The 18,064-nt window shown below is 44.0% G+C and overlaps 1 protein-coding gene across 10 annotated transcripts in view; it reads left to right on the top strand.

Moving 5' to 3' along the window:
* PLAG1 (pleiomorphic adenoma gene 1) overlaps positions 1-18,064 on the top strand; it is a 53,158-nt gene that overhangs the window by 26,376 nt on the left and 8,718 nt on the right. For 2 of the 10 annotated variants that reach the window (XM_010582925.1, XM_010582929.1), the window contains exons 1-2: positions 9,879-12,434; positions 15,447-15,546. Coding sequence is in view for 1 of the 10 variants with exons in the window: in XM_010582929.1 (XP_010581231.1) it covers positions 12,153-12,434; positions 15,447-15,546 (382 nt within the window). In the remaining 9 variants the exon portion in view is untranslated. Of the gene's footprint in view, positions 1-419; positions 1,162-9,878; positions 12,435-15,446; positions 15,547-18,064 lie in introns of those variants that run through there. The other 8 variants (XM_010582918.1, XM_010582920.1, XM_010582921.1 and 5 more) reach the window with 8 other exon arrangements.

Below are 18,064 nucleotides of genomic sequence, written 5' to 3' on the forward strand. Positions count from 1 at the left end.
ATTTGTATTATCTGTTAGAGTAGTCTCTTAAAAGCAGAGGATGAGGAATAATCTGTTGCGGGGATTTTTTTTACCTTCTGCATGATATTCTTCCTGTATGTTGAGAAAAAGATTTGTCCTAACAAACAGAAACTGCATGCAAAATTTACTGCATTCTGGTTTTCTACTTCTGTTTTGCTTTTCTAAGTATGGAAACATAGGATCACTCAAGCAGATAATAGGTAGAATTGTCCCTTTGTGAACCTTAAAATGGAGGTAGTGAGAAAGAATGTCTAGGCTGTTGATCACTGGGAAATAATTAACAAAGACAGTTTACTATGGCTTAGTCCACAGTAGGATGTTACCTTGAACACACTTCAGTTCCTCTTACAGCATCATGTGTCCATGCTGAACTTAATTCTCAAAGTTATATCAAAAAGGACTACTTACGCAGTAAGTGCCGGAAATGCTTGTTGCGGTGAGTTAGTTTCCACTCTAAGGTTTCTTTGGGTTAATTGCTTATAATGTGCTGGAGTTTGTATTTCTTCCCACCTGGCTCACTACCCATGTCCTCCTTTACTCCAGGATCATCCTGACTGGAGGTAAACGCTCTGTACATGTTGGCAGGTAGTCAAGAGTGCTGCTCTTTGTGGTGGGGGTTGTAAGCAAGTTAGTTGTAACAACTGATTAGTTTTGAAGAGTCTGCCAAGGCTGGCGGCCTGCGGTTCATGTATGTCTGACCCTACTCAGATAACGAATCATTACGGGATGGACAGGTACAGGTCACTGCCCACATAAACGAAAGCAAGAGAGCACACCTGGACCTGCCCTCGGGAATGAATCAACACAAAGGACCACAAAGGATGTAGCAGAAGACAAAGAAACACAACAGGATTCTTGATCAGTGCCCTCGTATGTGCTCTGGGCTATGGTTTTGCAAGTGACATTGCCACCGAATCCAGGAGTGGTTCTTTTTTTCCCCCCCCGGATGATGCACAGTGCCACAGTAGAGGCCTGAGGTAACCGGGTAAAAACCCAGCAAATAAAGGTCAGTAGCCTCACCTATGCCATAGTGTCCAGCTGGGCCTGGGCCTGCTGCAAGCACTGTGACTCATCAGACGTGAACAATACCCAAGAAACGGCTACAGGATCCTGCAGAGGCTGGAGGAGGAATCCGATCCAGTAAGTATTGCATGCCCAATTGCACAATAACTTCACAGGAGGGTTTAAACTAAAACTGGAGCAGAGCTCTCTCGCTCAGGTAGCAGCCCTCTGCTTGCCATTTACCTTAGCTGTTCTCAAACTTAGGTAAGGCTCTTGTCTTATTTATTTGCTGTGGGCTCCTCGTCCGCACAGATGCACTGTCACTCACTGGCCGCCTCCGAACTTCTGCGCTCCAGCTGCTGTCTCTCTGTCCCTTCATCTCTCTTACCCTCTTACCCAGAGTAAGAACCTTTACTGTTGGTATCCCCTACCCCAAAATTTTGCATGTCAAATCCAGCAAATTCTGTTCAGTCTTCACTCAGCCGCTCTTGCCTAGTTATCAGTCCTGCTGTACCGAAGGACTTGTTGGAAACTTTACTGTATCAGCTCCCTTGTACCTCCGTGCCTACTCCTTCCCCTCGTGCTCTGCGCTTTCTCCCTGCTGTGGAGAAGATCCATCCCACGAGGAGTGGCACGGAGTTATCTTCACTGCCCAAGTCTTCGCAGCTCTGTCCCGTAGCTACCTTGCCCTGTTTGGGAAGCCTGGAGATCTCTGGAAGGAGAGAGGTGACCCTGATGTCACCAGGGAGCACGCTGCCCGCTCCCCGCCTGCCTCCTGCCTCGGGGAGCCCTGGGGCTGTGGGGAAGGCACGAAGCAGCCCGGCCCAGCTAGACACAGCAAAGAGCACGCCTGTCCCAGCTGAGCCGGAGCCACGCACGGCTCGCCTCTGCGCCCTCCGGAGCTCAGCTCCTCGTGTGGGTGCAAGGGGAGAGAGTTTGAAGGCTGGAGGGACCCACGTGTTTCGGGGGATGCACAGACATAGAGGACGGATGGCATTACGTGGAACTCTGTGTTTCCTCCTGCTGCTGCTGCCTGCACCCCTGCCCATGCAACACGTCCTTCAGTTTAAGAAGAGTTGGTTTCCCTTCCTCCCAGTCAGTGTCATCTGTCACATCTGTGCTGCTGACTCAGGGCTTTGTAGTTTCTCCAGTACCTGACTCCACAAATACAAGAGAGCTTGATCACGCTTTTTGATGCTTTTGGGTGGTGTTTTTTGTTTGGGGTTTTTTCTTCTTTTTTTACTCCTGCTTCTCTCCCTGGAATGGCATTCTCTCATCAGACCGACTTTAAAGCTTTGATGGTATATTTCTTTGCTGTGCCAAGTCCCAAACATGAGTTGCACTTTTCTGCCTCCTTTCTCAGCTGATTTGATCTCCTCTCATTCCCTCCTCACTAATCCCAGCCTTCCCCAGCTTTGGTTATGCTGCCCCCCTGCTCCAGACCTTAGTCATGCTCAGAGTGTTTATAAATCTTAATGCAGTCTCAAATATAAAGCTATGCTGTCACGGAGTTTCATTAGCGTGCTCAATCTTTGCTGAGGGTGAAGTACACAAGGAATTTTGAACTGTGTTGCTGTTCTAAAACTTTCATTTAGTAGAGTGAGCTAGTGTATATCTTAACAACTGCTACAGAATTTTCTTAACTTTGCAGTGTGTTTTACAGTAATTTGTAGGAGCCGTAAAAAGAGAGAAAAAAGTGTGTGGGAGGGAGGTTTAACACAAACATTGCAGGTAAAGGAGTTGTTGGGGTTTTCCTTTTTTTTTTTTTTTCTCCCCCCCCCTTCCCCCCCCCCTTTAAGGAAATGCTCCTCTAGCACTCCGGGATGAAGCTTCTTGATAGGTAGCCTTGCAGTCTGTTATCACAGTTTGCCTGCTGTCTTTATAAATGAGGCCCTTAAGTCTCCTAGAAATTTGCTATGGCTAATATCCTTCAGCATAAGGACAGCTAGTTGCATATGTGTGCAGTTACAAATGTAATGCCTACTGTTTTTTTATTCAAAAAAAAAAACAAAAGCAGAATCCTTTATACTCAAATGCCTATCCAACAGTGTCTGACCATTTCAAGTTTTGAAACAATAGCAACCAACTTACCCCATTACGTATGTCCCAGAAAAACCTACAACAGCATATGTAGTATGTGGAAGTAATTTGGAAGGCATCTTGCAATTTTGAAGGGAACACGGTGAAAAGAAAAGTTGGGGGAAAAGAATTTGAATGTGGTCACGAGGGAAGAAACTAGTTGGCAGTATTAAAATAGAGTTTGTAATGAGTGGGGTGACTAGTAACATCTTTATTTTTTCTGATTTCTCTTAGCACATAAAAAAGCTGCAGCCCATATGAAGCGGGGAATTATTAGCTAAAAGATAGCCGTCAGATTTCAGAAGATAAACGAAAGGTGGATCTGAACCCTGAAATTGTCAGCTCAGCTCAGCAGGAGGTTGCAAAGTCAGAGTGGTGAAAGGAGGGTTTCCTGGAGAACTCCCAGAAGATTGAAATGGATTATGCGATTCTGGAAGGGGACGAGAGACAGGCAATACAAAGGTGCTAAACATAAACAGTTGTAACAAAACACTGGTCATGCACTTTACCTCCAACACCCTGCAAAACATAGAAGATGTTCCATGTGGAGACCACTATGTCAGTTGAGCTAATTAGAAATGTTTCCTGACAGTATTCAGGATCTTGTATACATTATCTAGAGCAGCACTCCTCGCATGACCTACTTTGTTTTTAAGGTCATTATTTTTTTCATTGAAAAAGCACCATCAGCTAAATCAGTAAATAAATCCATTTTTCTAAACACCTGTCTGAAAAATTAATTGAACACGTGACTATTGTAAAACTCATATCTTCACAAGTTTTTAAAAATAAAATTAAAATAAAACATACCTTTATGATTGCAAATTTTTTGCTAGCTTACAGCTGCTTTCCCACAGGGTGAAAGGAGCTCAAGCATCTTGTCGGAGAGCACTTTAGAGGAATACATTCTCCGGGACTCACAAAAGCATCTCCATTTCATGTTTCCATCTGCCCTCCAGGATTTTTTCCCATAACATGCATGAAACATTGATGCATACCATACAGTCATAAGACTATTTTTATTCCGTCTTTTTTGTCACCATCTTCCTTCCACCTTTCTGGAAGCCTGCCCCACTGGCAGTCTGCAGCTGTTCAAGGCAAAGTCTTGCATGTGTTTTTCTACCATCACTTAATCTAGGCTTGGAAATCAGGGAAGTGGAGTCTGCTAAGTTGCTTTAAAAAAAAAGAGGAGAGCACTTAAATGCCCTGGTGTCTTGGACTGTGGAGGACAAAAATTACCTTGCAGGACACAGGTCTTTCATCATAGACCATCCATTATTAGTGTTGGTGAATGCTTACTGTGATAAACTGTGTCCAGCAGGACTGTGAGGGAATATACCATTGTGTTGATAAAATCTTAAGCCTGTGTGTTGGGGAGGTGGAGCTGGGGTAGAGTAGGGCAACAGGTATGCGTCTCACAACCAGCTTCTGTGCCAGTAGGGAATCCTATCCCGTCAAAGTTATCCATTACCTCCTGTGCATTGACATGACATGGAGAAACCTCCTCAGGCTACTGTCAGCCTTCCTGGCTTGGTTACCCTGCCCGTAACAAGCTGATTATGTTGTGATTTAATGGTAAAGTTGTTTGGTGACTACATCGTTATGACATTTCATTAGGCTGACAGGAGCTCACAGATTGGTTTTCTGTTGGTGCAGCTCCAGGGCAGAATCTGTATGGACTTCTGGCAGGTTCTGCCTTTGGTGCCTGAAACTGAATCCAATAGTTGCTGCCAGTCACCTGAACCCAAAAATTGTACTCCAGGTGACTCTTCTGGATACTAACTGCCTGGCTTCATCTCCCTCTGCTATGTTCAGTCGTGTAGCTCTAAATTATGCATGACTGCTTTTACTTGTTCATTAATCTGGCATCAAATGTCAGAATTCTTACAGATTCAGATGTGCATCCCAAAATGCATTGCATGACAGACTGGAGCAGAGCACTGTAAATGAACTGCTCAACACGCCAAATGGGAGATGGGAACAAATGCAGGGCTGTGTACTTACCTCATTAACAAGGATGCTGTCATAGCAAAATGGTATGTAAACACCCCATGAAGTCATTCTGATTAGAGTAAGCTGTTGAGGTGTATGTTAACATTATTGCATAGACAAAGCTCGTATGTGAACAGAGTCAGAAATACATTCAGTGTCTGCACTGTGCAGGTTCTGAAAGGCTCGCTGCTTATAGCTTTGAAGAGGGATTTGCTTTGGTATTAGCCTAAGTATTCTGCATCTTTAGTTACCCTTTCCTAAGACTTTTGTGTTTTAGCTCATAAGGTCATTGATATAATCATCCAGCATCACAGCTGCAGGAGTAGTAGCAAAGGCCATCGTGACTAAACATGATATTTTTTATGTAATGTAAAGTTACAATAATCTATGAAGTATTTTCTTTTCAGATAGAACAGCAGTTCCTGGACTGTAGGGTGTATTGGAAGATTAGCGGCTGCTTGGAAATTGGGCACTCTTTTCTTACTTGTTGCCTTTCTTTGGGGACCGGGATAAGAGGCAGAGGAGACGGGGGCAACTAGGATCAGCATTTTAATTGGAATAGCTCCAATAAATCATATGAAAATCCAAGGTTACAAAAAAAGCAGTGCTAAACCCTGTCACAGCTTTTGCCCCCAGGCAGTGCTGTTCAGGCAGTGTGATTCAGGGCAGGACTGGGTTTCCACTACGTTCTTTGGACTGCTGCATAGTTCCCACCTATGCTGGGGATGCAGTGTATGTACTTGGGAGACTACCCTTTTTCTCAGTCACTTTATTTCTGTCCTTCATGAGTTGTCTTTTTGTCCCAAATGTGAGCTTCCCAACCACCTAACCTAACCTCATGAGGGAAATCTAACTCCCATGAAAGGTCTTGTCCTAGTACAGTCTTTGCAGCTTCTATGTGGTATTGTGATTTTTTCAAATGCCACCACCTCACCCTTCTTATCTGATCTTGTGTTAGCTAGATGGGTATTACCTACCCTTTTGTTTGTTTGTTTGTTTGTTTTGGGTTTTTTTAAACAGCAGACAAAAATTTAAGTAGGGTAGAGGATTTCTCCAAGCCCAAATGATGAATCACTGGTTGGATTATTGTAGTCCCATGTTTTCTGATTTACAGTCCATGCTTATTTTACAGACATTGCTGTTTAAAAACCTGTCCCTGCCTTCTGGCACTCTGTTAATTTCTCCAGCACAGCCAGTTCCTTTGTGCTGTCTGCCTACCAGACCTTCGAGTGAAATTACCGAGCATTATGGTAAAGTTTTACTTTTTCAGCTTAAATGAGGAGCACAGCACAAAGTGGAGTGACTGGTGCCTGTTTTTTTCAGTGTTGTTCCAGTTCAGACTGTCTCTGTCTGACCAAGCAGAGATCACTAGCTGCACAGGATTGTGTTGTGTGGTGGTATATGTGGGTGGAGTTTATCCTGAGTTCACCCATGTCATTGTGATTTCCACCTAGCAGACTAGAGCACCAGAAACCCTTTTACTTGACCTATTACTAAAACTGTTAAAAACATCTTGCATTACAACTCAAGTTAGATGACTCTGTCTCAGAAAGCAAAACTTGTAACTTTCTATCCTATTTAGTTGTACTCTGGAACCAAATTACATTGTTTAAATGGTACATCCTGAAGTATTCAGGTTTAGAAAAATCTTCTGAAAAGTAAATATGTAAAATCATGGATTCAGGGGTGGTCTGGGCCAGGCAGGCCTGCACCAGGCAAATCTGAAATCTGTACCAGGCAATTTTGGTAGACTGTGTAATAAAGCATAGAATTGGTAGCCACCTGGGTAGGTATGATTATTTGGGAAGAGTCAAAGCAGCATTTGTAACAGAGTCCTGTCTTAGGGATTTGGAGTTCTTTGGAGGCATCAGCAAGAATTAAAAATGTTTTGGTTCAAAAATCAACGTGAACTTTATAAAAAATGCTTTTTAAGGAAACTAAGGAGCTATAATGTAAGAGGGAAGGTCTTTGCACAAGTAAATGGCAGATTAAAAGATAGGATCAAAGGGTGGAAGTAGGTCAGTTCTCAACTGAAGGAGGGTCCCAGTTATGTTCCGCAGAGATCTGTGCCATTCAACACATCTGTAAATGGTGTCAGTAAGGGGGATGAGCAATTGAGTGAGCGAGTTTGCTGTGAAGAAGAGAGCCAGCTATGGAGAACAGTAGAAGGACATTAAAAGTGCTGAGGACTGTGCAACAAAATGGGCGATGAAATTGAGTGTAGATAAATTAGGATAACTGAGGAGCACTGGACAGAACAATCCTGATTATATATAAAGATGCTGAGTATTACCATTGAGGAATAAGATTTGGGGATTGTGATTGGCGATTCTGTGAGATCATGAGCTCACTGGTCACCAAAACACAACCCAAATGTAAGAGGAAAGAAATACAGAGTAAAATTGAGAATGTCATTACCAGAGTGTATAGTCCAGTTGCTTCCCGAGTGCTGCGTGCACTTCTGGAGCCTTCATCTCAGAAAGGATTTATTAGAACTGGAAGAGGCTTAGAGAACGTCAGCAAAGAATTATGAGCTACATGGGGTGGCTTCCATATGAAGAACACTTCTGTAAACTGGGACTTTGGTCTGGGACAGGAATGAAGTGAGGGCAATGTCGTGGAGATCTGCAGAGGAAGGAGGAGGCAGACTAACCACTGCCTTTCAAAACAAGAACCTGTACAGTTAGGAGGGAAGGCAGATTCTGAGCCCTCAAAAGGAAGAGGTTCTCTGTAAAATTGGTAGTGGAGAGACCTGTGGGACAACTTTTCGAAAGTATGCTGTACATATCAGAAACTGAGACGGTTTCCAGGGGGAGTGTGGACTACTGCTTGAAAGGGTGATGTGCTGAAAGTTGCTAAACAGACAGAAACCACGTATGGTTCAGGAAGTCCCTGACATCAAAGTAGTTGGAGGTCAGAAGAGTATCGGTGAGAAATACCACATGTTCGTGACCTGTTCTGTACTTTTGGCTGTTACTGGAGACAGAATACTGGCCTAGATGTACCGTTAATCTAGCCTGCACACCTGGTCTTATTTTTAAATGTCTTGGGACAAAGGAAAATAATGTTCCTTATGAACATCAATTAATTCCTGATCATATTAGTGTATAACCTTATACACATCTTTAGGATGTGTGTTTGTGTTTACTTGTACATATACAGGATTTGCTTTTGACTAGGGTTTATTATAAAAGTGACATGGTCCTATATGCAGATTAAATAGTAAACGAAGTTTGCTTTCACAGAAGCATCATTACTTTAAAAATGGATGCAGATTATTCTTGGGGGGCGGGGGCGTGTGTGTCTGATTCCAAAATACATGAAAGCACTTTTGCAGGTTTTAAACATTCTAACCGTAATTACAGTATCAACATTATTTGTATCACAGCCTCTCCAAAATTTTTAGAAAAACGTCTATGCAGTGCCATAGAGATTCTTAAAAAGCCCATAAAACCACAATCATCAGATGGGTTAACTCTAGGCAGCTCTTGTTTCCTTTAATTTAGTATATAATCAGGAATTCTTTGGAACATTTAGTAACCAAAACTGAGCTCTCAAGATTTAAAGTGGACGTAAGTAATTTGAAACATGGAAAGCCCACAAAGAGATGCTGGATAGTATTGTGATTTTTTTTTTTTCTTTAAATTACAGACTATTAGGTCATGATAAAATAAATGTTGGTAAGTTCATGTTCTACTTTTCCAGAAACTTAAGAAGAAAAAAAAAAAGGCAGGCATGATAGAATTTTTTCTTCTATATTCTGAAAAAGGTTATGTAATACTCTTTCTAGTGTAGCATATTATAAGAATGAGTTATTTTCTAAAATTAAAAAGCTGTTTATCCAATTTCATGACTGTAATACAGCTTTCAAGAATTGCAAATAGTCTTATAATGAAAAAGCTGTGTTGTGCTTAATAGTCAAATCTATATAAATACCTGTTTTTGTATGATGGTTACTGTCCCACAGCAACCTAGTGTTTTTTTCCTCCAAATGCTTGCTTTATTAATTAATAAAAGGTATGTATATTTAACGTGTTTACTAGTGGAATCTGTATATTTACTGCCCAGAAGAAAAGAAATGGGTTTATCATTTTAGTGCATTTGTTCCTCATACTACCCATATTTCACACTAGTTTGAAAGGATTGGGGGAGTTTCCTGCTCAGCTTTATGCAATTTCAGTTTCTCTGTTTTGTGGATGTTTTCCAAAAAAACCCAACGAAGACTGTTAAAATTTTGAATTGATGAAATATCTTAATTCTTGGTTTTGCTACCTTCTATATAGTACTCTTTTCAGCATAATCATTGGTCTGCACAGAGTAGATACTAGTAATGTGCTGTCACGAATGGTAGAATACAATGGTTGCCTGGCTTTAGTTTCAGTGCTTATGTTAATTCATTATGTTCTAGATGTTAGGCTGTTTCCCCGAGGGGTAAAGTTTTATGGGTTATTATCTCTAAGTCATTCTTATGTTTATACCCAAGATCACTGGATAGATATTTTCACTGTTTTGCCCACATCATTCCATTTTCCTGCAGCAGCTTTCGCGGGCAGTTCTGCTGCTGCATGCTTGGATTTGGTTGTGTCTTCCTGCAGCCTGTGCATGCTCTCGCTGCTGTCCTACCACGCTTCCTTGGCCACCCCCCGATACTGTAGGCTAGAGCTTGAATCCACGGAGAAGGATTTCTCTGAACTCAGCTGCCTGCTATAAGAAGTCCTGAAGTTCAAGATAATATAAATACAGCCTTGTATATATTTAAAAAAAACAACACCGTAATTATCTGTTCTTTTGTGATTAATTTGCATATGTGTGTGTGCTGCCCTTACGTGAAACACTGCTGTACAGTAGGGTCAGTGCCTACATCTTTGAGTGGTTATTTACAATAGCTGTTGTCCAAACATGCAAAAGGCCAAGTGGCTTCACCCACCTCTCAACGCCGTCTTGTCCGCCTGGGGCCTCAGCGTGGACCCCTTTGTCTTTTCACGTCTCTCCGTCAGCTTGTGGGAGAACAGGAGCTGTAAAACCCCGGCCGATTCCCAGCCGCTGTCAGGTAGTGTACCTGTTGTCTCTCTCCCTCTCGCTGCCTGCCTTACAAAAGGCCACGATGGCCGGAGGCAGGGCTCTGGCTCTGGAGGTCGAGATCTGTCCCTCCTGCCATTTGGCAGTGCCGTGTTTGTAGACTGTCGTGCCAGATGTCTTCATTGCTTAGGGCAGAAACATGTGCGTAGATGTTGCTGTTCGAATCTCTTCCAAATTATACAATAAAACAGGCAGAAAATTAAATGAAGTATCGCTTTGTGAAAGCGCAAGCATGAGCCCCTCCTGGCCTAGGCTGGCTCCCTGGTCAAACCCACCTTCTGGTTAACAGTCTCACCCCAGCAATGCCCATTCTTCCTCCTTCTTGTCGTCCAGCACCAAAGCCTCAGCTTGAGCTTCCAGAGGTAGAACTCAGGCCACAGAGAGACACCTCCATTTATTGCTCCCTTCTCCCTCCAGCCCCAGCCAGCCAAGAACAAATGGGGGAGAATCAGCATCTTCCTACCAAAGGCAGGATTCTCCTCCTAAACGTGGGCAAAGGTGAATAGGCTTCGCCGGCTGTCTCCTTTAAAGAGTGACGTGCTGTTCAAATAATTGCAGATCAGATGGCCTGCCAAGAACATACAGTGATGTAGACCCGTGCATCAGTCAGAAGACTGATTTTAATTCAACACGGAGAAAGGCACCCTTGAAGTCATCAATACTTCAACATCTTTGCCAGTTAAGCGTGGATTTTTCTTACCTGCTTGACTGTGTCCATTGGTGGGAACACCTTCCCCAGTTAAGATCCTCCCTTACTGAGTTACTGAAAGTAGGAGGGACCTCTGGAAGTCCTGGGTTGGCAGCTAGACCTTCTGCTACCTGCAGCTATTCTGAGATGAGGCTTCTGCTGCGAAAAGTCTAGCATTTTTCTACAAAGTCCATGAGACCTACGGCTCGCTCTGAAGTCAGTGCAAGTGTGCAGTAGGCACATTGGTTCGTGATGATCCAGGAAGGATGGCTGAGCCTTGCAGGGCTGCAGGTCCCAGCGTGCCGTCCTGCAGTGGTGCAGGTGCTTTGCCGCTTACGCCCTCAGCCCCTTCCAACAGCTATCCCAGCAGAGGTGTCTGAAGGAGGGAGGGTTAAATCTGCACCTTCACAGACTGAACTGCCTAACGAGAGGCTTGCGTAAGCCTCTCATTACAGCTTGCTTGCTGTAAGCCCACAGCACAAGGAGAGCAGGAGGAGGCTAAACGGTGCTCCTTCTTTGGTTGCCTTAACCCGGGGGTAGATTCCTTCGTCTTCAGGAGCTCTGGCGACGTTTGCGCAATTTTAACAGCCCCGGCTGAGAGGGGCAGATGTGGTGAGATTTGTAGTTCAGTTTGGCCACAGCACCATGGAGGTGCTGTCTGACCATCACTTTGTCTCTCCTGAGCCACAGTAAGTGGCTACGTTGACTGTCTCTTGACTTCTCCAGCTTGGCTCCCCCAGCTATTCCTGGCTGCTTGGACAGAGCAGGTTTCCTCCGTCAGTACTTTTTTTAGTCAGGTGGCTGTTACTCACCCGATACAGAAAAGAAGAAAAATGTTTACTAACGCTACAGTAGTTGTGGCTCTTCGGGGCACATTCTCCATAGAGGCACCACAAGCGATCTCTTGTCCTTCGCTCTGAAGGAGTCTTTACTGTTGGCAAACCTGAGAGAGGTTAGACTGGGGCATCCTGAACTTAGTTTGCTCCGTTACCACCCTGAGCAGCAGCAGCAGCTCCTGGCTGCCTCGGCCTGCACGTGTTCATCCTCCTTCTTCCCAAACCAGGGTGCCAGTCTGTTCCAGCTTTCCGGTCCCGACACCGCGCTCCCAGCTAGGACGTCAACTCTTGCCCCACGTATTTCTCTCCCGTGACCCTGCTGCCTTTCATCAGCCACAGTAAACCTTGCCAGCTCCTTCCATCTAAAACCCTGAGACGGGCGCACAGGTTTGGGAGCAGCAGGGCTACAGCAGCCACTGAAGAGGGAGGTTGCCGCTTCCCAAGGCAGCACGTTGATGGCGGTGGCCCGTGTCATGGCTCCCGCCCCACGGCACGAGCGAAGAGCGGAACTGGGAGCTGCCGTGGCTGCAGACCGCAGTAGGTGGTGCGGTGACGTGCGTGGCACCGTTCGGGAGCCCTTTGCCTTACGCCACTGCTGGTGGCAGCTGGGGAGGGTTCACAGGCACAGCCTGGATGGACATTACTGTCTGCGGAGAACTCGATCCTGTTCATGTGAGTACATGCTCACCTGGGATCTGTGTGGACAGCACTTCTTAAAGAATCACAGTTTCCATAGGGTAAGTAACCGCTTTTCATTTTGTTTCCTTAAAGAAATATTTAAAAGCCAGGATGACTTTGTAATACTATTAAATCCTTAACCAGTTCCACGGTTATTATGACTCTGATGTTTCTAGGACCCTTCTCTGGTTTAAAACTGATTAATTTCAGGAATCGAAGCTAGATTCACTGTTCCTGTATACAAGGTGTAATGACAGATACTGTGTTCTCGACACTGTGTTCTCATTATTGTTATCTTATTTTGAAAGAAAAGAACCATGAAACTGGTGTTTTCCTTTACTGTGCGCTCTTAAGAAAAATAAGAAATGCAAGTTAGGAGGAGGATACCTGGTTGTATTCGTGTAATGTCTTCATTATCCTTTTAGTTTAGATATCAAGTAATATTTTAAAACATTTGCAAGTGCAGTTATTTTTTCAGATTTTTAAAGATGAACTGTGAATTTTGAAAAAAAGTATGTTCCTCTTTTTTAATATTAAAAACAGGAATAAATGATTTAGCCTCGGGTTTGAGGGCTTTTTTTTTTTTTTCTTTGACTCCTGAAATGGTAAAAATTCAAATAGTGTCTAACCTGGAATTACCTGGGTGTTTGGAGAGTTAGCAAAATTAGTGCCTCATGGATACTGGAAGATCTGATAAATTCTAAGAATTCTAATCTGACAAATTATAGAAGTTGTATTTTGTTACTAGTTCCCAAGTGGGTTTTGGGCATGTGCACGTGACAATGCTTTTTGCAGTGTGATGCTTCTCTACTTCATGTAGAGAATAGCTTAAGCTTTGTAATTCATTAAAGATTGTTCCTAACTCATCTAGTTGAGAAGAAAACTTAATAACACTGTAACTATAAGCAGTTATGAGAAGAATGGTACCTCTTTGTCCAGTATTCTGCCTCAGAGATTTTCTGGCACCAAAAGCTTCTGAGAAAGGTGGTTTAAAAATCAGCATTATCAGGACAACTTTTGTATTCTGCACATAAGAAAAAGTCTGTTATCCAATAGCTGATTTATTGTCACAAAGCATAGGAATTTTTTTATTTTCTGTTTTCACTTTATCCTGTCAAATGCAGCAGATGTTTTCCTTATTCATACAACTTATTGCTTTTGTGTGTATGTTGTTAAGCTCTTTGCTTAATAATGGTCTTGTAGAAGTTGAGATCCCAGCTAATTGTAGGTATAGCATTGTCCTCATCTGGATCCACTGCATTGTGATTTTGCTATATTCATAAGGTAATGAATGAGAGTACCTGACCTTCCTCCTTCATTCTCTTCAGCATTTTAACTACATCTGGTGTTTATCTTGCTTATTGACTTGTTCCAGTTCCTTCAGTTTCCCCTGATAGAATAGTCTTTCCATGCCTCTAGTGGCCCATCTCTGAGGGCATCTGCTTTTAGCTGAAGTGACTTCAGATGTGTGGTGAGAATTGAGTACCATAAGCTTTTAAAAGAAAATGTTGAATGCTGTTGAGAAGGCATTATAATATTTTACATAGAATTGGGGGTGGGGGGTCGGGGGGGGGGCTGTTGAACAGGAAATGGTCTGTAAATACCAATAGTGGAGGGACTAAGTCCATGAGGACTTAGTCCATTACATTTATGTGGCTGTCTTAAATATTGTCTACTTATTGTGAGCTACGTTAGTAGAAACATCTGGATAATGAAGCTCTTCCTTTCTGCTGTGATAGTGGAAGATGTTGAGATAGGCTTTGCAGGGTAACTAATTTATGAGGGTCTTGCTGAGAGAGGGATTAAGGAGTCATCAGCATTCTCTCCCTGAAACAAGGTGATCTGGGGCCAAAGAGGAGGTGAGGGTTGTGCCCCCTCTCGCTCATTAGTTGAAAACAAACCTTTCACTTTTTCTTTGAGTACTGGGGCTGTTTCTCCCTCCTGCCTGTATGTACAAAGCCCCAAATAAATGCACCTCAGCTGTCATGAGAGCTTCAGTCGGTTGCGCTTGAAGCACTTTTGCACTTTAATAGGTGTTCAAGGATGCCGGTTTGCTCACGTTCATGCTTACCAGCAGAGGAGGCTGGGGCTGTGCAAAGCTGGACTCAGTACCGAAAGGAAGAATACTTTACTGGAGCGAATGGGAAGTGAGAACGGGAGATGGTTTGTGTGGGGGGAAATGTTACATTACTCTGGGGCTCCTGCCAAATGCCTTCAGCCTGCTATGCCGTGTGGGGTATGTGCACTGTATAGGGCTTCGCCCTTACATACCTGGAAGGGTTGGAGGGGATAAACCTCCCCGTTACAATGAGGCGCTGAACATGTTTTCCTCGTATACCTGTGTCATCCAGGAGGCTTTCTAGCAAGAAAAGGAAGACGTGCTGCAAATTTACAAAAGGATGGTGGCGGGGAAAAGGGAGATATAAGGGAAATTCCAGAAAGGCCCTCTGGATTTGCTCAGGCACACCTAGACTTGCCCTCTATTGGGATTTACCTGTAGCATGTACATCATCAAGAGGCTTTATTATTTTTTTTAAATTAATTTTATTTTCCTTTGCAGGTCACCTTTTAAGCTGCTATTTCCTGTATAATTAAACAGAATGAAGGCATTAGGTTCTAGTAAAGTTGGGCCTAATCCAGAAATCTTCTCTTATTCAGTGCTTTCTGAGTAAGAAACTCAAGTCTGGGCCCAGCATTTTATGTGTTTCACTGTTATTTCTAAATTGTTTGTGGTCTGTGGATTTTTTGTTTTGTTTTGTTTTTAACTTTATTGAAAACTCCTTTGCTTTTGTCTTATTTTACCTCTTTATGTGTTACTGTCCAGCGTAGCGTTAGTTGAAATGATGTAAGTATACTGTGAATTGAAATGCATAATTGCTACTGATAATGCAAGAACAATTGATTCCTACAGTTTATAATTAACAGTACATAATGTTCTATGCATGGGTTGGATCTATCCCTTTTAACTTTTCCTTTCCAATTCTTTCCAAACCCTGGTCTTGCCGCATCCCAGCCTTTCTGAATATACTGGTTTCGCTGGAGTCTAGTCCATTCTTCCTTTTGTTTTTCAGACCAGTAAAAATGGGAAGTACTGGATTCTGGTTTCCTCCAAGAAGAGTCAGCGGAACTGGTTAAGACCAAAATCTGAGGACTTTAGTGGGCAAACATCAGGTGTGCATTGAACACAGGCTGCTTTAATCCTGCTTTAAGTATATGCTTCTTTAAAAATAGTATTATATATGAGCTTTTGTGTAATGTGTTTGTTATATTTGATACTGCATATAATCATTCATCCTGCAGTTGTGAAAGCACCAGTAAGAATGAGGATTTTAAGTGATAATATGTTGAGACACAAACAGGCAATATTACTCATAAAATTCTTTCAGCTGGTCTTTGGAAAGTGTAATATTTGAGGATCAGTGGTTTTTAAAGTTTTATCTCCATTGCTCAGTCTATATATCCACAAGAAAAAAAAGAAGGTGGTTATTTGCTATTCAGAGATCAATACTGAAGTTCTTAATTGCCTCATCTGTTGAGAAATGGTACTGCGATAATAGTGCATACATATTTTTTAATAAAACACTGTCATTGTCAAAGATTGGATCCACACTATATTTGTTCTAATGATGCATTTTTAAGGACACTTAAACACAGTTCAAAGTCAGCTTAATTAGTTTTGATCATAGAGGAACAAAACCTGAATCCTTCATCCGTGTGAATGTTTTGAGTTACTTCTGGTACAGCAACTAGGTTACCTGAAGTTTTGGAGAAGACAACAGTAATGTTGCATTGGCCTGAATATAGGATGGCCTCCACGCTGAGGTGTGATCTTTGCACTGAGGAAAGGAGTGAGAAGTTGTCACAGTTGTTAATTTAACAGTTAAGCCTCGTAGGCTGTTCCACAGCAAATGCTGCCTTTGGCCTCACGTCGGACCCCGCGTATCACCCTTCTGCATGGCCTAACATCCTGCATCTCCCCAGCCTGATGCACGTTCAGTTCCCCCCCACCTGCCCCCGGCGTTACCAGCTCGCCCCTCTCCTCGTGTCCTTAGATATTCCCAACCCCTGTGCAGTGCTCCCTGCACCTCCCTGGCCGCACAGCCCCATCCTGGTTCTGTCCGTTGTCCCTCCGTGCAGCAGCTCACCCTCCCTCCCTGTGTCCTGCCAGCTGTGCCTGCTTCCCTTCTCACCGGCTGGGCGCAGAGGCCACTTGCCGCTGAGCTCTGGACCCGGCACGTTCGAATTAACCACGCTCCCCTGCAGCAGACTGTGGAGGCAGTTCCCTTGCCCTTCGCTGCTAATGCTGCCTGCCCCTTCTCAGGCTAGGTGTGGATTTGGCAGGGAGGCCAAAGGGGTCGTAGCCCTTTCTTACCCCTTCGAGACTGTAGGTGCCCTAGCCTCGCAGTGAGGGCCACGGCTGCTGCGCTGTTGGCTCTGTGTGGCGGGTCTCATATAGGTGCCTGTGTGGTATAGATATACCCTATGTAAGTGTAGATCGTGTTGGGCTTTTTTTCTCCCCCTGAACTTCATTTGTCAGGAGAGATGAGGCTAAAACAAGATTTCATTCTACATTCAGGCCAATATGCGTAGAAGACCAGTGTGCTCATTTACAGGAAAGCAAAACTAATTTTATTACCAGATTCTGATTAAAGCGTATATTGAAAAAAATCTTTCAATCCACAAATATATCACAACTTTGATGTGAATCAGACCTTCCTTTTAATTACATTGGTGGCTTCACTGAAGTCTTTGGAACTGGTCTTCATTTACTTCTATTGCAGAAAATTATTGCTCCCAAGTCTCCAAACAACTGTTTCATTCTTTCACTTATGAACTAGGTAGTTTATTATGAGACAGAAAATAAAATTAAGCTGATACTTTGAAGACCTGTGCATGTTCCCACTCATGGAACTGGTGTCTCCAGGCTTCGTCCCGTGAGTGGGAATGAGTCCGAGACAAATCTGAAATCATAAAGAGTCCTTTTCTGTCACTGGGTATCTTTAAAGAGGTTAGTGGTTCCATGTAATATTTGGGGGGGTAAAGGTGGTCTTACAAAACTTCTTGCTTCAGGAAGGTAGCGTAGTTTAACCTGCCATTCCAGGACTTTAGGGTCAAAAGGCAGCAGGTTTCCATCTTGGTGTGCCAGTACCTCTCTCCTCTCGTAAAGACGAGGGAAGAGTTATGGGGAGGAGGGAGGAAGAGGCATAGACAAAGACATACTCTGCGTACGCGTTTCAAACGGAGATCTCAGTCTGAAGATTTCGTAAAATGCAGGCATTAGAGAGGCGCATCCCCTTCTCCGCCTCCCTGCCCCTCCAGCCCTCCTGTCCCGCCACGCATGGAGAAAAACGCAGGCTCTCCTTCCCCCTCGCGTTCTTCCAGGGCCACGCCGGGGCCCTCGCAAGGACTGTTCCGTTTTGCCCCCATCGCACCTGGGCACCGCTCTCCGCTCCCCTCCGGCGCGGTTGCCTCCCCCTGTCTCTGCTGAGCCTCACCGGGGGAGAGAGGACAGCTGGGACCGGGCCCAGGCCGCCCCCAAGCTACCAGCCTCCCCTCGCTGCCAGCGGGGAAGAGTCCGTTTTGTTTATCAGGGAGACGGCCTTAGGTTGGAGCAGCTGCGGCCTGGTGCTCCCTGCCCGCCTGCCCGCCTCCACCTGTCCCAGCAGCTGCTGCCTTCCCCTGCCCTGCT

Source organism: Haliaeetus leucocephalus, unplaced genomic scaffold, assembly GCF_000737465.1.
Source record: "Haliaeetus leucocephalus isolate CR32 unplaced genomic scaffold, Haliaeetus_leucocephalus-4.0 Scaffold858, whole genome shotgun sequence".
In the NCBI taxonomy this organism is placed as follows: domain Eukaryota; kingdom Metazoa; phylum Chordata; class Aves; order Accipitriformes; family Accipitridae; genus Haliaeetus; species Haliaeetus leucocephalus.